This window comes from Cololabis saira, chromosome 8 (assembly GCF_033807715.1).
Source record: "Cololabis saira isolate AMF1-May2022 chromosome 8, fColSai1.1, whole genome shotgun sequence".
NCBI lineage: Eukaryota > Metazoa > Chordata > Actinopteri > Beloniformes > Belonidae > Cololabis > Cololabis saira.
Window position 1 is genome coordinate 33,990,682 of NC_084594.1, and position 24,525 is coordinate 34,015,206.

At 40.6% G+C, this 24,525-nt stretch overlaps 1 protein-coding gene across 1 annotated transcript in view; it reads right to left on the reverse strand.

The window, feature by feature from the left end:
• The window catches only part of prickle2b (prickle homolog 2b), a 125,513-nt gene extending 108,201 nt beyond the window's left edge, over window positions 1-17,312 (reverse strand). Inside the window, exons 1-2 of the mRNA XM_061727848.1 lie at window positions 17,256-17,312; window positions 16,345-16,430 (exon numbers count right to left, since the gene is read on the reverse strand). Coding sequence (XP_061583832.1) covers window positions 16,345-16,430; window positions 17,256-17,297 — 128 coding nt within the window. The 5' untranslated portion in view covers window positions 17,298-17,312. The remainder of the gene's footprint in view (window positions 1-16,344; window positions 16,431-17,255) is intronic.
• Between the last annotated feature and the right edge of the window lie 7,213 nt (window positions 17,313-24,525).

Here is a 24,525-nt window from a genome sequence, read left to right on the forward strand (position 1 = left end):
GACTCCATCACCACATTCAAAACACAACTCAAAACCCACCTGTTCAAACTTGCCCATTCACTATAACCGGACATCACGCACTACTTCCCACCAGTTTGTTTGTCTACTGTTATATTATTTGTCTTGTTACTTGTATGGATGTTTATTGTATTTTTAATTGTATTTCCTGTGTTTTTATTCTGTAAGGTGACCTTGGGTGTCGTGAAAGGCGCCTCCAAATAAAATGAATTATTATTATTATTATTATATAACTGTTAATGCAACACAGAGCAAAATCTGTCATGAATTCTTCGATTAACCTCAACCCGTCGCCTCAGTGATTCTGCTCCTGTTGTCATATTCATCATGTATTACTTGTTTGGACTGTTGTCAGGGTACCAAACTTCACAACATTCATTGCCTTGGCAACTGTTTTAAGGAAAGAAAAAAGTTGATGGGGGATAAAGAAAGTTAGAGAGGAAAACATGAGTTTAACTTTCAGATATGCAGTGGTGGTTAAGTCGAGGCAACAGATGCACTGTTCAGTGAAATAAAGGGGATGATTGCTTCAATCGAATTACAAAGGTAACTTCGTCAGGCAACTGCATTGCTGGCTCCCAGTCTTAATCCGAGTGACTCAACGTCTGTGTCTGTGCTTAGTGCCCATGCTGTCGCCTCACCTCAAACAGTCGCATGAGTTCATTTTAAAGTATTGTGTTTTCATGCATGCATGGAAGCGAAATGTGATAGGCCTAAATCAAAGCTGCAAAATGTGTTACATAGTGCAAAAATTTAACCTTTTTTTCCCTCATGTGTCTGTCTCTGCACTATGTGGCTAAAATTAAACAGATCAACTTGTTGAAAAAGAAAAGAAAACTCACAAAAACAGCCCGTATCATCCTGAGGTACACAAGTCAACATTTGCTCTTGCAAGAATATAAACTAATGCAACAGTTTCATGTTGCATTATTTTCAAACTAGTACCACAACAACACATTCCACGTCACATGGACGATGTCAAAGAAAATGTGTGCCACTGTTCCTGCTCAGTATCCTTATTCATGGACCACGCAAACACATCAGCTGTCATCGTGCATGTGTCTAAGAAAGAAAACTAAATAACAACAATGGTCTTTACCCTATCATGGACAGCTATTTGAGTCTGGATGGTTTAGTTGCACATGAGCCACTTCTGTGGACATCCAACTGTCATCCTACATCCATTCAATGTATTTATCAAAGAAAAGAAATTAAGGATATTTTGCAGTTGACTGCTGAAATCCATAACGCACATGTTGAACAACTGAGGGTTTATCTTTCCTCCTTGTTTTTACTCTGTCAAGAGAGGAATATATATTTCATGAGAAATAAATCTGAGCTAGGCAACATTCATTTTTGGAAGGATTGCATCGTTTCCAAAAGAGTGGACACATCAGAAACTTAGTAAAATATGAATATGAAAAAAAAGTTAATTTGTATGTGCGTGTTCTTGGAAGTAAATAATTATATTCGAGAGGGAAAAAAACTGCACGATCCGTAATAAGTCATGCATGGCAGGGTTAAATAGATAACACTGTGCCCAGCCTGTGTGCACAGCTGTCAGCCAGTTATCTCCTCTGGGAGTTTCTCTCAGTAGTTAACCAACCCACATGCTCACAGTCTATAACCTTAAATCACCCAGAGGAGCCGACACCTGAGCATCATCATTGTCTGATGAATTACCAGCGTGTTAGATTTTATTGGACTGATAATTTTCTCAAACTACTTCAAGATATTCTCATCAAAAATGCACCATCTGAAATACAATGAAAGACAGCAATCTCATTATCAGCATCTGGAACTGGAGATGGAGTGAGTGATTGCAATTGTCTTTGCCAATTCCAATTTCTGAATGTCTTCGAGGTCTGACCAGCAGATACAGATTTTCTTTCATAGAACTAATAAACAGTTGCATAAAACCTCAACCAACAATGGAAGCTGGGAGAGTGTCTGCAGGCTGTGTGCTCTACTCTGCCGTTGTTGTCTAATCATCAGCCAATCATTGGTGCTTGTCTCTCTGGAAGCATGTAGGAACATGTGTTTTTGACTGGGAAAGACAAACAAAAACAGAGAGATTGTGATTATTAATGTAGAACAGATTTTATTTTGAATAACTTTTGCAGAGGAACACCTTAACTCCCAAATAACGGCCACAGCTCATGAAATGCAGTTGTCCACTTGTTTCCCTCCTGGTAGGTGTGTGTGTGTGTGTGCTTTTTTAATGTCCCAGTGAAGTGATGATACGTCAGGCCTTCATCAGAGGAAACCGGCCATGCCTCAGAGCGGCCTCCCTCACCACCTTCTCCTCCTCTGCTCCTGCTTCCTGCCTCCCTCCACTCTCTTTGCACCCTGATCAGTAGTCAGTTGACAGATACCTGGGCAGTTTGGCCCTGAGACCCAGCCAGCTCTCTCATCCATGAAATACTGGCTTGACTTAACAGCTTCCATGCTATTAATACTCCCACTCTAACACACGCACACACACACACACACACACACTCATGTGTGTAAGCGAAACACACAACAAAGTGTGCATGAAGCAGTCTAGCAGGAGTGGAACATCATCACAGCTCATCTGGCCCACCAGATTGGGCCTTGACTCATGTAGGACTGTGAACAGAGCAAAGATGACAACATTGCCAAGTTTTCAGATGACAACAAATCACACACAGACGGAGACGTATGGGGAGGGAAATGAAAAAAAGATGGCAATGCGGAGGGTGGAGAGGAGCAGATCCAGGGCAGGGTCAAAGCTGTAACTCAAGTTGTTTAAATGAGGAAAAAGGAAGAAAAGAAAACACTCCACTACAAATGAACCTCTATTTGTTTGCATATTCTTTTTTCATTCATCAGTACAATGTTTCAAAATGGTCCATCAGCTTTTTCAGTCAGTTTTGTCTTCTTCCTCAGTGCGGTTTGATGGAGGAGCTGTCTGAATCCCTTCTCCAATATTAGATAGCTGCAGTCAATTCTCTCAGGTCAATACGCTACTTAACCTAACTAGTAATCCATGGGGTTGCTGAATCAATAAAACTTAAAATAATTTAACTCTGTGAGCAACGCAGACGGATGAAGCTCTGCTCTACTGGGACTTTGAGTCCGTAGTAGTTTTAGGACAATTCATTAATTTAATAGGAGGGTCAAAGGGAAACTGTGTGCTGTCTTCCAACCTTTTTCACAAATGATCATCTCTCACGCTCACTGCCGTTCAAAATATGGAATCATTTAAAAGCTGTTCATAAGGGGGAAACTCAAAATCGGATATTCAAGTTATTGTCCAGACAATGATACCATGACGATGAGGATGATTGTACAACGCTGACCTCTGATGGCTGCAGACTACGAACCGCTTCCTCTTTTGACACAACCAGCATTGGAAAAACATGAACATGAACCCGAACAAGAAAAACTAGAATCTTATTAATGCATTCAGGATTGTTTTTTTTCTTTACACTTATCCCAAAAAGGAACAGGTGGCTGAGCAGTGAGCAAAGGAGAGAGGGAGGGGGTGGGGGGAATAAAACATGAGGAGGAGAGAAACAAAGAGGGCTTTGAAGTGGTGCACTGCGTAAAGCTTGGAGGTGCATGGATGGATGGATGCATGGACACCAGAAGGAGCATGGGATAGGGTGGGGGTGAAGATGACGGGGATGGCGAGTGAGCCCAGGTGGAGTAGATCTATTAGAGAGCAAGTACTAATGTGTACAACCAAACAGTTGGAATAAAGGCTAACTGGAAGCAGGAGTTAAATAAAAATAAAGGGAATGGGAATGGCTGATTCTGACATACAGATTAAAGGATTCATTATTATCATTAACACAATCATTGTTATATTGGGATGGATGGCCACCTGTCCAGGACGTACCCCATCCTTTCATCCAAAGGGAGTTGGGATAGGCTCTAGCAGATCCCTGTGACCCTGAACTGGAATAAGTGGTTGTGGATAATGGGTGGATGGATAAATGCATTTTTATTACTACCTATATGTACAATACCAACAACAATGCACATCCATTCATCCTACTGCTACTACTGCGCTTTTATCTAAAGTGACTTACATCTGAGGGAACAACACAAGCCAGAAATAACACAGGAGGGTACAGCATGGGTAAGTGCTGGTCAGAGTGCTGTGAGTACATTTGGACACAGGTGCTGCCATGCTGATGCTTTTGTGTGTGTGTGTGTGTGTGTGTGTGTGTGTGTGCGTGCGTGCGTGCTTCCCATCCCATCCAACAAAACAGTCCCTTTATACAGCAAACTAGATCTTAAAATACAACATCATAAGTGCATGCAGCTCAGTGGTGAGTCATGCAAACAGTTGGACAAATCTCCAAACTCATTCTGATGAGCAGAGAAGTTTACTAGATACAGAAGTGCTCCTTAAAGAGCTGAATCTTTAGCTTGCTCTTAAAAGTAGACAGGAGCAATATATGTAATTGTTTTGTAAGCCAAAAGCAGAGCTTTGAACTTGATGCGTGCTGCAACTGGAAGTCAGTGGAGGAAGATTAGCAACAGACTGACATGAGCTCTCTTGGGTTGGTTGAAGACCAGACGTGCTGCTGCATTCTGGATCATCTGCAGAGGTTTAACTGAGCATGCAGGAAGGCCGACCAACAAGGAATTACCGTAGTCAATAGGTGACATGACCAGAGCTTGAACCAAGAGCTGTGTCCTACGTTTTGTCAGGTAGGGTCTGATTTTCCTGATGTTGTAAAGAGCGAATCAGCAAGACTGGGAAACCAAGGCAACATGGTCCTTAAAGGTCAGCTGGCTGTTTAATATGACACCAAGATTCATAGCAGAAGATATGGGCACAAGTGTGGTGGAATCCAGCTGCACGCTTATCTGAGGAGGTAAGGAATGACTGGCTGGACGGACAATAAGTTCAGTCTTGGACAGATTTAGCTAAAGGTGGCGGTCCTTCCTCCAAGCAGAGATATCAGAAAGACAGGCGGATATTCGCATTGAGATGGCAGTGTTGCCGGGTGGGAAATAAAGGAAGAGCTGGGTGTCATCGTGGTAGGACAAGCCATGAGAGCTGATGATTTCACCTAATGAAGTGGTGTATAGTGAAAAGAGAAGAGGACCAAGCACTGATCCCTGTGGCACCCCTGTTCCCAGCTCATGCGATCTGGACACTCGTCCTTGCTATGACACTCTGAAGGATCTTCCTGCGAGGTAAGACATGAACCACAGGAGGACGGATCCTAAAATGCCAAGCTTTTGAGAGAGTGGAGAGGAGGATGTGGTGGTGGACCGTGCCAAAGGCAGCAGACGAGGCAAAGCAAGCAGTACGAGGACTGAGGATAGACCAGCAGATCTGGCAGCTGGTCAGTAACTGACAGGAGAGCAGTTTCAGTTGAGTGGCCCTGCCTAAACCCAGACTGATGTGGATCATACAGGCAGTTATTACGAAGGAATTGAGACCTCACTGAAGTTCAAGAATTTTAGGCATGAACGGGAGCAGTGAAACCGGCCGGTAGTTTTCAACCTGGGCAGGGTTGAGTGTGGGTTTTTTCAGCAGTGGGGTGACTGGAGCTTGTTTGAGGGCAGAGGGAAAGAGACCAGATTTAAGAGAGGAGTTGATAATGTGGGTTACTGCCTGACGGTAGGTAAAAGGCTCTGCAGGATCAAGAGGACAGGTGGTTGGTTTTGAGCCAACTAGAAGTTTAGAGACTTTATCCTCATTTAGAGGTCGGAAGGAGCAGAGAGAGGCACTGGTAGCAGGTTGGAGGGATTCTTCATCCATCATATTTACCTACTTATTCCCATTCAGGGTCACAGGGATCTCCTAGAGCCCATCTCAGCTAACAATGTACCTATTTATTTAAATATAAAAGAAAAATTCAAAGAAAAGTGTTTCTTCTCTGCCAGACCCAGCTGTGTCTACGCCAGGGAGACTGAAAGGCTGCATCATTTCTCATGTCACCATCAAAACAAGAGAAGACAAAACAAGAGGTCCTACCTTTGCTAGGAGCTACACAGCTCCTCCTTGTGGCTCAGCTGAAGGAACCAGTAGCCAGCTGTGAGGAAGTCCCAGGAGACTGCGTGGCCTTTTCACTCTGACATCATTCGTTTCAAATGTCGTTATTGGTGACAACACCAAGAAATGAGAATGGACTGACAGATTTGCTCAGAGTTTGTTCACTCGTACTTGTTCAAACGGTAAGGTTAGTTAGCAGATTACAATCTCTATGACTACCACTCTTAGGTCTTCTGTGTGTTAGGTGTTTTTTGGAAATAAAGCCTATTGACACAGAAAACAAACAATATTCTCACTAGTTGACAAATATTAAGAAGCCTGAGAATGTACAGTCGTCATGGTTGCAGATACTCCACCCAGATCACATCTTTAACAAGTGCCAGTGTTTGATGTGTAAAGTCCTAATGAAAAACCATTGCTATAACCAGTAGAAAAACATGTTCTCTTTCCAAAACAGGAGAGAATAGATTAGGTTATTGAGACTACTAAGAACACTCTTGAGGCTGAGCTGGCAAGACAAGAAGCGAGTATGAGCCCCCAGGATGGGAATAAAAGTGAGCAGCCGCTTGCTGACATCAGGCAAACTGCAACAGATAAGTACCAGACAGTGTGTGTGTGTGTGTGTGTGTGTGTGTGTGTGTGTGTGTGTGTGTGTGTGTGTGTGTGTGTGTGTGTGTGTGTGTGTGTGTGTGTGTGTGTGTGTGTGTGTGTGTGTGTGTGTGTGTGTGTGTATGTAAGATAAAAAAAAATAAAGATAGTACCATAATGATATGCAAGATTATGTCACAACCGTAAAGTGAATGTGTTTTTTTTGCTGAGACTTAAAATTACTCACAGTTTTAAAGAGCAGATATTGCCTGTGTCTGGACAACCAAAGTGCATGTTCAATGCAGGAGCTTAGCAGGGGAAAAAGTCAGGGGAACACGACTGAACTCCATCAGCAAGGTGGGCGTGTTGGAATTGCTGGTCTGTGGACATTAAATGTTAACTCTGCATCTGACAGCCTTCATCCTGCCTCCCTTTATTCTCAGTGGCAGTTCAAAGGCAGCTCTGCACACCAAGAAATCATCAAGGCACGGATCAGCACCAGTGCAGAAATCTAGGTGGGAATTTTCCAAAGTAAGAGCAGTGGAGAATAGACAGGCTGAAAAAACCTGTGCAGATAAGTTGCTTGTATATTTCTCTAATGTTCAGAACCAGCAGTTTGTGATTTACTTGTGAAGCTCTGTGTCGTGTTGGCTACATGACTGAACGGGTCTGAGCTGGGACTGTTCATTCCAGGGGGTAACTGTGTGTGTGTGTGCGTGTGTGTGCGTGTAGACATTTCTGATGCCTATCAGTCTAATCAAAATGCACAGACACCTGTTCCAGATGACCTTGATAAAAGCGAGAGGGAGAATGTTAAGGATGAGAGTAAAGCTACAGGCTCTGCATATTAAATACAATATAGTGCATTTCTTCAGGAACAGAGGAAAGGGAACAATGCTGCTGACTCACTGAGACGTGCTGTGTGTAGTTTACCAAGTTACTACGCAAGCTGATATGACAGCTTAACCGGATTCCTCTTACATTGGTTCTTCGTGGGACGCATGAACGTGCACAATAACAAAAACATTGTTTCTGTTGTATATGTCTGTACCTGCTTACAACAACTGAAACAAGTGGGTTAGGCTGGTCACGTAAGTCAATCACAGAAAATGTCCCATGTTCAGCTCACTCATCTACCTCTCACTATCAGTCATGTGACCGGCTTCCAGTTGTGCTGTAGTCACTTTTATAGTGCCATATGTACTAACGATGACCACCAAACCAGTACAAACTGTACATTATATGCCGTGAAAAGTGCTGCAGTGCATGCTGTTTTGAAAATGGCCTTTGGGTGATTTTTGCTGACAGTAGACACTAGACACTAGACAGTAGAGGTCTCAAGAGCTAGACAACACTTCAAATGAAAACTAAAACTGATATTTTAGCAGGAAAAATAAAAATCTTCACCGTTGTTTTAATTTGATCAATCAAACCAATTTAATCAGTCCATTAATTTACTATGTAAAGAATTAACCGATTCACATAAACTTTCACAGGATATCGTGACAGCCCTGTAGCACCCTGTAATTTATTACATGGTAATCAAAGTGTGCAATTTAGCCCAATAGTCATTCTGGTGTTTGAAATCAAGTGTATATAACATTCTTAGATACTTAAAACACAAAATGTAGAACTGTGGACTGAAAATGAACATATATATTACATTGTTTGTCAAGTATTACATTATCAGTTTTGGAGAAAAAAAAGACCCACCTGAAAATGTAATAAATTCCCAATAATGTAATAAGATATTACATTATTGGTAAAAATGTTATTACAATATCAGTCAGGATATTTTATTACATTATTGGTGAAGTTATTACATTATTGGATTTTATTACATTTTCGATTGAGTTAAATGCAAATTTTATTAAATTTCCAGGCGTTATTACATTTTCAGGAACTTATTACATTATAGGGTGTTACAAGCCCTACACATAAAAGATGTGTTGCTATGTTTTAAATGATGTTTTCTTTGACTCCCTCCAGTCTCCTCTAACAGCAGGAGCATCCAAGAGGTTGTGCGTCAAAGGTGCTGGAGTTCAGTCTACATAAGTAGGACATGTTTGCCCCCTGCTGGTTGAGGCTGGCTCATCAAGGAAAAGGGGAAAAAAAAAAGCAACAGCATCTCAGTTAAACACTGCTGCCTGCGTTCTTTAAAAAAAAAATAAGGTAGTTAAATCCACATCTTTCATAAGAACTGTAAGAAAAGGGGAGGGTGAGAGATGGATCAAAGGGATTTTACATTTCATTTCACCTTTTTTCAGTTAATGAAAATGCGAGAGTCATAACGGGAGTCACATCAAAGAGGGGTTTAGAATCAATGTGCTAAAGGCTAAACCAGACAGGCAGCGTTTAAGACGATGCCCTGCTATGTGCTTTTCTCCCATGCTGCCATATCTGTTTTTTTTTTTTTTTTTAAAACAGCCCTCAGTGTGGCAGGGGACCACTTGGTTGTTCAAACTCATCTCTTACCTCTTTTCACACAACATAAAAGAATTCCCCTGCACACAAAGACAAGCATAAAGGAAAAAAGGAGACTGGTGAAAAGACTGTTGAACTTCAGCTAAAACTGCATGATATACTAACACTATTGTATTGGCGTGCTTAAGGTGTCAAAAAGCTCTTACAGCACCAATAACCGAAAGTACAGAAACCTGACACCTCACTGAGTCTGATGTTACACGCCCAGAAACCACCTGGTGGATGAAATGACACCACCTGTTGTTGTGTCTTCTAATCCATCCAGACATAGAAACAGGTCTGTTTGGGAATGCAACAAGTACGCCGACTGCATGCAGAGCTGAACCTGAACTCGATAAGGAACACAAATATATCTGTAAAAACTGTAAAGGCGTGCAACACGATCCACTCCGTTGTGCCAAGTCAAACAAAACAGATAACAATGTACAAGGCTCTGCCAGGAAAAGCAATAAAGGTGCTTGTTGTTGCTTGAACATATGCTCAGATCGCAAGAAATCTGTCAGAGAATCAAAGTGGTTTCTTAGCAAAGGCTCTGAGACAACATGAACATTCAAAGTATTAACTTGCGCAATATGTCAGGATTCTGTGGTTGCTTTCAACAAACGTCTTTATTTTCTTTCAACATTAAATCCTGACATGGAGACAGGAAATGAGAAATTCTGCCGGCATTCAGCTGTGGTCCTCTCACATTTTCTTTTCTTCACATTTCCGTGACCACCATGCATAATACTTAAGAAAACCAGCTGACTAAAGTCAAAGCAAATAGCCAGTAAAAGCCTGTACCTGAGCCTGGTATCTAGTGTACCTGTGTCAGGTGATACAGACAGGACAGGACGAGCAGAAAACAAGGAGTAATAGTGTGAATAAGGAGAGATGCAGGAGACGAAGCCAGAAAAGAATGAAAACACATAGGGCCACATTTACTAAGATCCTAAATAAAGAGTACTAAATTGCGTGTGCACTGAAAAAGTTTGCACGTGCTGTTGTTGTGTGTTTTGCGGGTGATCAACTAAGAATGCTCGCGCAATTGATAACACGTGCAAACCGCAGTATTTAAATGAGGTGTTGCGTGTCTTACGGTTTGCGGCGCAAACTTTGCGCCATGGAGAGTCTGGATGGAAAGCACAGTCACAAGTCACAAGCGCAAAATGAAATTTGACGAGTTGGAGTTAGAGATATTAGTGGAAGAGGCAAATAAACACATTCATGAACTACAGCAAAGAAATTTAAACATTACCAAAAGAAACGCAATATCGGAGAAAATCTGCGATAGAATAAATGCAGTTGGTAACACAAAAAGAACGGCAGATGATCTCATTGCGCGTGGTAAATGGACCTATTTGCATTTTCCCCTCCCAGTGTTTAGCGCTTTCTGCCGGGTACGTCCCATATTGATTATTCATCAGGGCAAAAGTACTAAGTGAACAGCGTGTGCTATTTTGCGCATTTGAGAGGCGCAGTCCTCTTTGCACGCTGTTAGTAGATCAGCTGGCACTTTGGTTTGCGGGTGATGTCAAGTTTGCACACGTTTTTACGCACGCAAACCTTTAGTAAATCAGGCCCATAGATGGGAAGGGAGAGGTTCAGTCCAACACATCTGAGAGTCTAAAAGGTCACAGTGTGATTTATATCACACTCCCAATCATGCATCACAGGACCCTGCAGTCCTGTCAAATCTGTCCTGTTTAATGAATCTCCTCTAAATGATGACAATCCCAACAAAACGCACCATTTCCACCACCAAAAACTTAGCTTAAGATGTCATTTGCCTCCTGACCCACACAAATGCTCTCATATTGAACACAGCAGGTAATAAAGTGTTATATCTCCCTCCCAACTATCAACAGGCTCATCATCTCAATGCCACTACACAGATGCAGCATCACTGATAAATCAAGGACATTTCTATTGCTCGGCCCCGACCACCAATGGTTCCTTTCTTCCACCCTCCACTCCTTTTCTTCACAGCAATAGCCAGAACACATTCATATGCTACAGGCACCCTGACAGTTTTATTTGCCAGGCGGTCTTGTTAACACACTGAATAGTGGGGCCATCCAGTGTTATGCAGATCAAACCGGGTTACCAAGGGGACAGACGTCAGTGAGGCATTCAGGGCCGGGTTAAAACTCAACCCCAGTCCCCGCGCTGGAGACGCCGTCTCTGGTCCTACCTTCTGCTCTTTTCACTGTCTGCTTCTGCCCCCCCCCCACAATGCTGCTTTTACCCAGCAAATGTTTCAGAGAACACCTGGCTGAATAAAAATGGCTGGCTCTGTGAAATCTCCAGTCAGCTCTGGTAAAACCTGCCTGGAATGAGGTGCTATGTTAAGCTGCTGGGCAAAGAAAATGAGAAAGTGGAAAGCGTGAGAGCAGGGCATTCATTAGATGCACCGCTGAAACACACCGCTGGCGTGCAGCAGAGAGGGTCATGTGATCCTAGTGATAAGATATCACAGTAACATTGAGGCTCGTGTTAATACGCCTGGTAATGAGTCTCATTAGCACAAGGAAAATCAATCAAGCCAAAGGCAAAACATTAATAATTCAAGGGAAGGATCTTGTACAGGGCAACCTCCTCCTATTGCTAACCTGCCCAGAGCCGCCAACTCAGCTTACTGAGTTACACATGCACACTTACACACGACGAGTCACCACATTTAGGACCCACATTAGGACGAGTAGAGCAGTAACTTGCACCTTTCTAAAGATCCCACAGATGCTCAAAAGTCCTTGATGTTCCCTCAGACCTCTGGAGTTGGCAGGCCCGGCGTGTTTGGGTGAACGCTCACATCTAAGTGAAACACAGGAGCAAATTCTTGAGGGTTATGTTTTGGTAGTCCAGGGTGATCTTAAATACACAGCGCCATACTGGCTCCTCTCTTCACAATGAACGTGAAATGCCTCAACTCGCTCAGTCAGGAACAAACGTGGTGCAAAGCTTAGCAGCGCCGTCTGCTGAAACGAGGGGAGGCTCAAGGAGAAACCCGAGGGGAGGACGGAGTCTGCACCAGTACGCAAATTATTGATATTTTCAAGATACACATTTTATAAGAAGGGTGGGAGGGCAGAGGTGTTGGTTGTTGCATCCTTCACTTACCAGACTGCTGGAGCCCAATATGCTCGGTGGTATTTCCACCAGCAAATACATGTAAAATTAACTTTACTTATGACCTTTGTGTGAGGAAAAAAATGTAACTAATAAATGAATCAATGTCACTGAAATGAAAAATGATGATAAAGAGAAAAAATGTATGAACGTCCATACAGACACACACATTTATCAACTGAACTTTTTTTTCTGTATCATGCTTTACAGCTCTTAAGTACAACCTAAACTACTTCAACCTGAGCCAGAACTGGAAGGGAAACCTAATGTGGGGCACTTCTAACATCCCATAGAGCTCTTTGGTTTCATTTCAATCATAGGATCCTTTACCAGTAAACACAGCCTTTATGGGGTCCTTTCCTGGACTGCCTCCATTTTCAGCGCATCCAGAGTCTGTTCCAGGCTAGAGGTAGCCGGTACGACCTGAGAGGCTCTGCTATATATAATAGAACCAAAACTAGGATAAATACTAAAGAAAGATGCAATGGGTTGCAGGAGTTAAAATATGGAACAGCTTAAATAATTAATTAAAAAACTGTAGTTTAAGAAATACATTTAAAACGATGTATAAATCCAATATAATTGAAAGATACAGAACATTGGTGTGATACATAACTATATATATACATACATTGTTGTTGTAATAATAATGTCTATATACCAAAAAATTTAATGATTGGTCTTTGGTTTCCTTTTGTTTTCACTCTTCTAGAGATTGTTTCTGTTTCCTCTAAGCATTGATTATTTACTTTCTCTGTTAGTTGTTTTTCTGAGATCCGTCTTCTGTTTGTTTGTTTGTTTTTTACTAGTTTTTTCTGTCATATTGATATTTGTCTTCCTTCTTGTTTTGCACGTGTGTTTACTTTGCTGTTTTTTTTTTGTTTTTTTTTTGTTGTAGATTGTTTGTCCTTGTTGTATTAGTACAGTAGTAGAACTATGCAGCAAACAAAGTTGAAAAGGGTAGGCACAATAAGCTTAGGCTTCAGCCTACACCTTTTGGTCGGTTTATTCCTTACTTCCTTTTATTATTTCTTTCCTACAAAAGGAAATTAAATGCAAAGTATTTATGAATGGAAACTGATCGACCAAATAAACTACTTCATCAAGCGCAGGGACCTGAACAAAGGTAGATCCATTTAAGATGGGGGGGGGGTGCTGAACATCTCTCCTTGGTGGAGTATTCCCAGCATTTTGTATCTGCCCGTCTCCGTCACCCGTCTCTGTCACCCGTCTCATTTGGTTTGTTCCCACTAAAACTCCACTATTCGGTTAAGCTAAAGTTTAGAGTTTAAACCAGTGTTAAGCAACACCATGATTAAATATCCATTTCAATTTCATTTGAAAGAATAATTGCTTATTTATAGGAAGCATGACAATAATAAAAACTAATGTTACCATTAAATCTGAAGGATGTAGGAACATTTAGTTTAACCAGATAAACACCTTAGTTTTCAATGGCTCGGGATATGTTTATGCACTGGTGCAATTCTACTTTTTACACTATTGTGAGTGCATGAGTGCATTCACACTGATATTTCTGTGGTTGTGCGGTACAGGTCAAAGTAGCTGGACGCTATAGTCAATACAGTCAGAAAACTATGCGTAGAGTCCTGAACACATCTCACATTCGATGGCCGTCATCTTATTAATGGAATGGAAGTGGGAGGACAGTCAATTGCTAAGATTTTCCTCAAAAAAAAAAGAAGGACAGCACAGCTTTAATTCCTCATAAAAAACGAGAAATACAGAGGATATAGAAATTTAGATGAAATGACAGAAATTACAACAGCATAACCCAGTTTTAAAGTGCAAGTATAAATAATGACTGTGAGGATCCAAATGAGTTTGAGAGAATATGCCACGTGACCCATAATATGTTTTTATATCCACTCATCAATTTTCTGCACACATTCATTCCCGCTCACCGCCGCAGGGGGCTGGAGATGCTCACAGCTGGCACTGGTTGAGAGGACAAGTACACCTCTGGTGAAAGGGGAGGTGAAGCTTGCACACGTACAATATTTCCAAATAGACACCAAATAAAAACAAATGTAACTTCTTTTCTCTCCCCCAGTCAACTGAGCAACAGGCAAAGAGCGTCTGGTATGCGACCAGAGGAAACAGTATGTGCACAGAGGCCCCTTCATCTTCCTATTTCTGACCTCAGGGTCATTAAAGCCTGCTGCACTCCAATACATAACATCACTACCATTCCTTGTAAAATAAGCATGGAAACACTTATTTTTTCCGAAGAAAAGAGTGGGAAAATTACAGGTCTTCTCCTCCGGGACGGAGAGACATTGAAGCTACAGGCCTATAAAACGCTGAAGCACAGTCGGGTTCCTGAAGTCTGTGTCCGCCGATGTTTCATTCAAAGTTGTTGGAGGGGAAAAAGTTTGCTTTCTATTGTGAGACTCCAAAAGACAATTAAAAGGGTGCATTCCTGAGCTCGCTGTTGCCCCTGTAATAGTTTACTTTAGAGAAAAGACAACTGGAAGGACTTTGTGGTTTAGACCCTCTACTTTCACTAATCCAAGGCCACGTCTTCAAAAGGGTTGCTCCGACTCAGCCAACCATGTCTTTTGCCTAAATGCTTCCATCATTTGTGATATATTCTGGCTTCACAAAGAAAAAAAGGAGTATCAGTGATAATTCTGGCGTGCAGCAAAGTGGTTTCATTTTTGAACAATATTAGTGATTTTTGATGCTTTACAGTTTTCCCGAGCCGAGTATCAGCACACAGTAGGGCTGTTCGATTATGCCCAAAAAAAAATCTCGATTTTTTTTCTCTCAAAATCCGATTTTCGATTACGATTACGATTATTTTGTGAATTGACAAAAGGCAAAGAAATGATTTCAAATATGCTGTTTTTTTATTGAACATTTGCCCCATTGGGCTTTAAGTGCAAACTTTGCTCTTATTAAACCAAAAATGAATTAATAAAGTGCAAAACTCTGTAAAATAAGTTGAAAAAAAGTTTTAAAAAATATAATAAAATATAAAGTTTTATCTCTGAAAAAAAAATCAGCAAATCAGCACTTGCAAACATACAGTAAGTTATATTTCCAATTAAATAAAACAAGACATTTTCTAATTAAACTAAACTGGGTCTTTGCATGCTAAATAATAATGCAACCCATGAAGGAGGTAAAGGTGTGTAATGTCAGTCATTACATTTGCTATTCACATTTGCAAGTTTTTTGCAAGGAACACAAGCCGGTCTACCGCATCTGGCTTGAGGGATGCCCTGTGGCATGTTACAACGCCCCCTCCTACACTAAAGAGCCTCTCCGATGGGGCACTTGTCGCAGGTATTGAGAGGTATTTCCATCAATCATTAATATGGTATCAATCATTAATACGTGTGCAGACAAGGTAAAAAAAAAAAAAAAAAAAAAAGTGAAAAATCAATTTTACGATTTTCACGTTTTAACATCGTTCTAATTACATAATCGCGATTACGATTTAAAATCGATTAATCGAACAGCCCTAGCACACAGTAAACAATACAGGAAGGTGCTGCTGCGGCTCATCCACAACAAGTCAGTAGCACTATTTAAAAGGTTAGAGAAAGAGCTCTCAGAGCTCTCCCTGGCCTGTATGTGGTGCTTTTTGTACTGCTTCCCCTCAATAGAGCTGCACACATTAGTCACACTCTTTCACACTAACTCAAGCCACCTGTAGTTCACAGCTAGACCACGTCAAAATACAGTTTGTTTCACAGCGTAAGCAGAGCCGTGTCCGGGCTGCAGAAGCAGCAGGCCGGTTCGGATTGGTGTGTGAACTGTTGCCACAGTAAGCACTATTATGTGAGAGCACAGAAACTATCATTTGAGAGGCAAAACAATGGCTTCCTCGCAGTATCTTGCATGACTGACTCTATTCAACGTGCCAGGCGTCTGAAAGGGTTCCTCCTGAATGCCACTCCACTTGAAGAGGAGACCTGAAGAGTTGTTGTTCGGGGAATAGGTACTTTGCCAAATTAGCAGGGGATTAATGAGCTGGTGCCATGTCACTACTGCAGTGCAACAAATTACTATGAATCAATTCAGTCGTGTGTGAAGAAAAAAAAAAGTAAATAAACATGCATTAGACTAAAAACTAGTTAAACAATGATCCTTTTTCTTATTATAACCTGACAACCTCAGCGTGATTTTACTACCTCCATTTGTGCAGGGAAAAGCCAGGACACTGCTCTCCACAGGTGATGCAGGGCTGTCCTCTCTGAGCCTCATCTGCAGGGTTCAGCTTGGGATACAGAGAGATATGAAAGTGAGGGCTGATGCAGGAAGGAGCATATGCAGAGTACAAAACACGGTTTGGGGGGCCTTAAAGGTCCAAGTGCAACTGCACTTCATTCACTGTATCCTACAGAATCTTATAATACCGAGTTATGTTCATTTTCCTAAAAAAAACATCTGTCAGGTAAAGTTTGTGTCATAAGCAACGTTTTTTTCATCCTGGCTGAGATGCTGATGGCTTACATGTCAGCGTCACAGTAATCTGACGGGACACAGTAGGAGAAAGAAAGAAAGAAAGAAAGAAAGAAAGAAAGAAAGAAAGAAAGAAAGAAAGAAAGAAAGAAAGAAAGAAAGAAAGAAAGAAAGAAAGAAAGAAAGAAAGAAAGAAAGAAAGAAAGAAAGAAAGAAAGAAAGAAAGAAAGAAAGAAATTACTATGAATCAATTCAAAAGAAAGAAAGAAAGAAAGAAAGAAAGAAAGAAAGAAAGAAAGAAAGAAAGAAAGAAAGAAAGAAAGAAAGAAAGAAAGAAAGAAAGAAAGAAAGAAAGAAAGAAAGAAAGAAAGAAAGAAAGAAAGAAATTACTATTAATCAATTCAAAAGAAAGAAAGAAAGAAAGAAAGAAAGAAAGAAAGAAAGAAAGAAAGAAAGAAAGAAAGAAAGAAAGAAAGAAAGAAAGAAAGAAAGAAAGAAAGAAAGAAAGAAAGAAAGAAAGAAAGAAAGAAAGAAAGACTAGTATTGTGCGTAATGTCTGCTGGAGACGCAGGTTGAATCGTGCGCACAGACAGACAGCCATCGGAGCCTCATCCTGGCTGATTTCGTCCCGTCCACCTACCGATCTGCTGGAATCTCGTCTCTTGGAGCCCCGGCTGAACATGACGGCTGCCCCCGGGACCGTAAAAGGCGCAGTCGTCTCTTTATTTCCAGAAGAAACCCGAGTCCGGTGCGTAATCGTTACCGGCGCGTCCCCGGAGAGTGCCAGTGTCTGTCCTGTGCCATTAACCCCCTCATTAAAGGAAGGAGCTGCCCGTTCCGGTTAACTACTCCCCCCTGCGTCCCCACGGCCAATGGAAGGCTGGCAAATACGTCTTTTAAAAGGGTAAACTGACATTTAGTGACGCGGTGGTGAATTACAGAGCTCCCGGAGTCCCTATTAAAGAAGCGCAGGCTTTGTCCTCCCACCGTCACGCACTCATTTATCATATTTTTAGCTTATGTTCTAAACGTCTGCATGCCAAAACATTAAAGCTACTTAAAAGGAACAGAATATCCCCCAGAAGGCATGTTTAAATACCATGAACACGGCCCACGCTTCACCCAGATTCATGAGGGTTATTTTCACATTAGTTCAGTAGTGACTCAATATCTACATGCAGATTTCTGATGAGTCGTTATTTTTTCTTCAAAAGTTGACACAATTTCTCAAGGTCTTAATTACATGTATGAGGCAGGCTTTCATCAAAATGTCATTGAGATTAGGTACAACAGCCCCCACTTTTTCCTCACAGCTGTGTTAGCAGCTGGTTTAGGGGTGGAGTCAGATCAAGTGTCTGAGTCAAGTGGCAGAAGAGGCGAGTTTGTAATATATATATATAATATATATAATGTATAATATATAATGCAATTGTAAAGAGTTTGTAATGTCACAGAATCCTGCAAATCTGAAATCCCACTGAATCAAATGTTTTCAGATTCAGTCTGATGAAACGAAGCAATAAAGAACTTTTTTCATTCGGTAGTCACCTCAGACACCCAACTATATTGTGTCCGAAAACATACCTAAAAGCTGTTTTTTCTTTTGTTTTTTTTGTTGTTGTTTTCTTGGTATATGTTCTCATTAAAACCTTCTATGACGTCCTTTGCACTCATCCTCCTGAAGAGTCTTTGCCAGTGCAACTACTTACCAGGAATGAGACACACGGGAAGACAGCGGTGAAGGCGTTGTTAGAAGACCTGGTGGAGAAACGCTGAGAACGTTGTCTCCGCTGCATCTCCAGGATGGACCGCCAGCTTTGAAAACCCTCATTCCCTACACGTGAGTAATGTGGAGTCACATGACATGCAGTGACGGACAAACAGAGGAAAGGACGGGGAACAAATGCTCACGCACCAAAAATAGACGTTTGCTCACAGAAAAAAAAGCCCTCTTTCCACACAAGCTTTTATATCTTGATACTCAAATCATTTGAATGTGTGTGGTGAAGCTAAACTTTCAGGAATGATGATGATGATGATGATGATGATGATGATGATGATGATGATGATGATGATGATGATGATGATGATGATGATGATGATGATGATGATGATGATGGTAGGAGCTGAGCCTGAGGACCTTAGATTTGAAAACTCTCCGTCATTAATGTAAATCCAAGAGTCTGAACCCTCCTGGTGATAAAAACCACCCTACTTTTCTAAGAGCAGTGCAGAATCCTGCTGGAAAAGCTTCTGTTTCGGTAGCACGGTGAAGGTCCAGGGTACAGTGGGCGTCAGTACGGTGAGCCAGTCCAGGAATTCTAATTCCTCACATTCCGCTTCATGTTATCCTAATTATCCTGCCTGGGAACTTCAGAACTGAAAAGGGATGTTGGGGCTGATTTGGATTGGAATGACAGTTGTTTGCTAGGTGCTGCCTGGACACAATGTTCAGACATGTGGTGAACGATTCGTACGGCCTGAACCCCACGTGAGTTTAGGTCACTGGTCTAATCCCTGTGGGAACGTCCGTGGGACTGCTCTGCAACAAAGTTTCACCGAGAAACAGACTCAAATGTTTTGCAAATGTTTGTTAATTATATTCATTTGGAAAAGGGTAATCATATTCATCTATTATATTAACTGGAAACATCTGAATTCCCCTGATTCATGGAGCAGAGCTACAGGAATGATATAGTCAGATAATGGATCTGCTCTGCATACAGCAAGACTTTGTTCTACCCTGTTTCTTTTCCTTTTCAGTTTTATTTGTATAGTGCCAGTTGGCACTTGGTACAAAAAGTAAACACGTTCAATGCCGTTCGATTAAATACGATTCAGTTTAGTCCAACGATATTCCAGTTCAATCAAACTCGTTGGAAAACATTTATAATTTGCTACATTACAGTTCAATCTTCAAATTCAAATCATAGTGATGAATGAAACACAGCCTTGCTAAGGACCCGAGCGAACCCTACACAGAGTTTCAGTGAGGTGACGGTGGAGAGAAAACCCACTACTGATAGGAAGAAACCGGCCAAAACCGTGTTCATTATCAGCCTCTACCAGTTGAGGGCATGACAGGACAAGAAAGAGACCCTCATTAGTCCAGGTATACATGCTATGAGACAAAAAAAAGAAAGAGAGATGAAATGAGTAGCAGTAAAATGCATACATGGAAAGTAATGAGACAAAAGGAGGAGGTAGCGGGTCCCCTGTAAAGCTCTTTTATACAGCGGAGTCAGCAACCTCTTGCACTAACTCTCCTTCTTCTATGTAGAAAGTTTTCAATCTTTTTGTCCAGAATGTGTTTTTATGTACAACCAGATGTATAATCACCATAATCATCGTGGCATCATGGAACAGTTCTACTCTGAATCTCCAGAGAAACACTAGTCTTGGATCAAACTGGACATATAACAGGAACGTGTCCTGACTACCAGGGACGTAGTAGCGAGTGGAAGCCGTCTACTAGCAGCTAGGACTTCCCCCCGCAGAGCAAACAGGTTGAAGCTATCAGGCTTTTTATGTGGATGTAATATGTGATGCAGGAACAGACGTGGGTAGAGTAGCTCGCGTATGACTAGAAGTAAAAAGTAGTCATCCAAATAATTACTTGAGTAAAAGTAAAAAAGTACTTGGTGAAAAAACTACTCAAGTACTGAGTAACTGTTGAGTAACGTCTGATACATTTTTTTAACACAACCATTCAAAGAGACAAAAGTACAAAATAATCATCTTCAGGCAAATTAAATCAATAAAATAAATTAAAATTAATAAAAAATAGCTTAAATTAAAATAATCTTAAAGTAAATTCAAGCACTTTAATAAATAATAAAATAAAGAAAATAATAACAGAATAAAAAAATAAATTAAGCACAAGTAGCACAAAATTTCAAGCCTTTGTACTTTTCTTTTTTAACCAGGCAGAACTAGAACAACCCTGTGAACTCATAAAAACTCTGTGTGTGTGTTTGAGTCTGTGTAAATGTGACAAAACATGCAAAAACAAACATTTTTCCCAAAGAATCACCCAGTGATGTCATGAGATTGACGCGTATGCGGATAAAAGGGATAAAAGGGATAAAAGAAAAGTAACAGCTCAACGTAGCCTAATGTAGCGGAGTAAAAGTAACAGTTTCTTCTCCACAAATCTACTCAAGTCAAAGTAAAAAGTATAGTGATTCAAAACTACTCCTAAAAGTACAAAATTTCCCAAAACTTACTCAAGTAAATGTAACGGAGTAAATGTAACTCATTACTACCCACCTCTGTGCAGGAAGCAACTGCACCACCAGCTAAGAGTTCCTGCATGGTGTGCTGCTGTGTAATTAAACAGTCTGCTACATATCTGCATGTCAGGATGCATGGGTTACGACTACAGCAGGAGCTGGACATAGTCATGTGACCAGCTCGTGGTTATTTTGTAGCATGAGTACTTTTACACCAGCATACTACATACTGATGACTACTGCTGTACCAGTATGGAGTTTATACTACTGTATATATTATATCACTACTATGTGATACTAGCAGAATGTTTTAAATGCAGCCCAAGAGTCATACCAGGTGTAAACAACTAACTTTGGCCATAATCCATTTTATAAGTCATGAGTTCAGTTAGTTTGTCGTAGAAATAGAGGCAACCTTCCTAATCGAGCCATGTTTGGAACCGATTTAGTTTTTTCCTTTCTTCTTATTTAGTTTGAATGTTGAACAGGTATACAGGACTGTCTCAAAAAATTAGAATATTGTGATTTTCTGTAATGCAATTGCAAAAACAAAAATGTCATACATTCTGGATTCATTACAAATCAACTGAAATATTGCAAGCCTTTTATTATTTTAATATTGCTGATCATGGCTTACAGTTTAAGAAAACTCAAATATCCTATCTCAAAATATTAGAATACTCTGGGAATCTTAATCTTAAACTGTAAGCCATAATCAGCAATATAAAAACAATAAAAGGCTTGCAATATTTCAGTTGATTTGTAATGAATCCAGAATGTATGACATTTTTGTTTTTTTTATTGCATTACAGAAAATAAAGAACTTAATCACAATATTAAAATTTTCTGAGACAGTCCTGTAATTGCTAGGAGTATTTTTAAATCACCTGTGTCTATAGCAGATCAGTCAGCTCCGCCTATGATGCTACGCACTTGAATCTGCTTCCATTAAAAGGACACCTCCGAAATCCTCTGGTGAGTCACTGCCGTACTTCAGACAGAACTGGAATCATTTCATGTAATAAATCTGTCATGTCAAAAGCCACACTGCTATGATCATCTCGAGTGTTTATATAATCACGCAGAGATGTTTGGGTGGGAGGATCTTAATTTTCTAACCAGCTGCTCATTCTTTCACCACTTTTACAGCCATTACAGTTGAAGACAAACGTCTGTGAAAATGATTTATTAGGTGAAGAGCTGACAGACGGGTGTATGGTGTCTCAGGCAGCTTATTACACGGTCGTCGTTGCTCTGTTTCATGCACACACCATACTTTTAAAGTGGCAACACCAAGCTTTGCTTACACAATTTATGAAGATATGAATAATACACATTTAAATACATTTAGAAAATAGAAAACATGCTAACAGATGATTCATTGTATGACAACACTGCATGGTAAATATTCACGGGTATGGCTTCTGTACATTCACAAGGAAAAGGTCAAATAAATACTGGCATATACAATAAAGAATACATAAAGACTATTTACATTGTTAAAGTGTAATAATACATGTTTAGTTGCCTGATTAACACATGGCAGGTGTGAAAAACGAGATAAATACTTTTCAATAAAAAAAATCCCTTCATTATGAAACCTGAGAACTGCTCGTAAATTCAGTTCAGCTCACTGTGTTGGTTGAACTAAATTCCCACATTCACAATGAGAAGTGCATTTGTCTATTGTAACTTTCAAAAGACACGACATATCTTTTTACCTCTCTCTTTTGTGTTTGATTGGTTGCAAACCAAAACTATAGTGGATTTCCTTTGGCTGAAGTGGACACATTACCACTTAAGGACCATACAGAACAACCTATAATAGCAAATATGGCTTATTAATCAGTTGTGCATAATGTACCTGTTTTACCTAAAAAAAATTGTTTCTTTTTATATTTTCTTATGGACTTCATGAAATCTGGCAAGATCAGATCATAATACTCATAGCATCATTGTAGCTAAAAAGACACAAACGAGAACAATTCCTACAGATACAATAGGACCTTCGCACTGTCAGTGCTCGGGCCCTAAATATAAAGTACCCTGATATGTTCACAAATAACAACAAAAAAATGCTTTAAACAGGAACACATGATTAAATCTCGAGTTTGGACGGATAGTTTGAAACAAAGATGGCAAAACAACAGCAATGTGAGGTACAGGAGGTCCTGGTAGGACGTGCACATCTGGACGGTCTGGCTGCCGGGCTGGTGAGCTCAGCAGATGGAGACGAGTCTCCAGGGCAGGATCACTGCATTACATTTCAAGAGCATCAGAAGAATTCTTTCTTTTCACTTGAGCCCAAGTCTTTTCTTTCTAAGGAAAAACTTCTTTAAGTAGCTCCAGATAACTTCACTGGTTACTGCACGCTGCCTGAGATACACAGCAACACAGGGCTGCTAGGGTCTCCCATGTCTGTCGGCTTCAACCCAACTCTTCTCCAAGCCTACACCATTTTTAAACTGTGTGTATGTGGCTAAACATTTTTATAGATCTGGGCTCTATATCTCAGACGGTTTCACTTCATATATTTTTATTGACTTGATCCTCACAGTGCTAACAGCCAGTAAAAATGGAACTACCAAAGCAACGTGGCAGCATGCATGGCAGTGACACCTGGCCTTTCCCTGTAGTGTATGTGTTGCACTTGACCCTCTTAATTGCCACTTCATGAGCCTGCCCCCCCCCCCTCTTTCCTCCCCTGTTGGACGACGGCCCCCACCTGTGGTTAACAGCTGGAGAGATCCAGAGAAAGCAGCCTGAACAAAGTCCAACTGCTTTGAGAGTCTAGTTTTAGATCAAAACCTGCTTCAACATGACACACGTCAGAGGCAAAATACAAAGCATTGTTCTGGTAAGGAAGGCTTTGCATTTTGTAGTTTGCTACAGAGCAGCAGCGCACGACATGTAGTCTGGTAAACTGACTGCAAGAGTTATAAACAGCTTATAAAGGCTCAGTGGATGACCGTTGTTACACTGGAAGAAATGCTTCTGTAAATGCTACTTAAAGCAGGACGGGTTTTGAAAAAGGACCCAGTGACTGGAGACACCAGATTGCAAAGAACCACTTCACTGGCACAAAAATAACATCAATGAATCTCACAAATCTTATGACAATGTCAATTAAAAAAAGTTCTGACACATTTCAAATAGAGTAGTTTTAAAGTTAAATAATAGGCTGATATGCTAAATGGACGGGATATTCTGGCAATAACTGAATAAATGGCAAAAGTCCTCCCTTTTAACTGCAAAACCTTTACATTATATTACAATACAAAAATAAATGCAGAGTACAATAAATAAGACATTTCATCGGGCTATTTACAGTACTTACACCAGATTAAATTACAGTATACACATGGAGTAAAGACCTGACATGAAGGATGTGTTTGGGTTTTAACTCAAAGTTGGCTGTAGCACCATGGATGAATAAAAATGAGTATCTGCTGGCAGTTGTGGTGATCGGTGGAAGTAGATGCTGAAAAAGGATGAATCTGTATTCAGTCATTAAAAACATTTGTACCCAGTGAACAGAATTAGGGAAATAAAACGTCCATATTTGTGATAGTAAATTATTTATATTAAAATAAATACTGTCACACCTTCCCCATGGCTTTATTCCACTGTTATGGGTAAAGTGCGACCTGAGGACGGAGTACATTTACCACAGTAGCC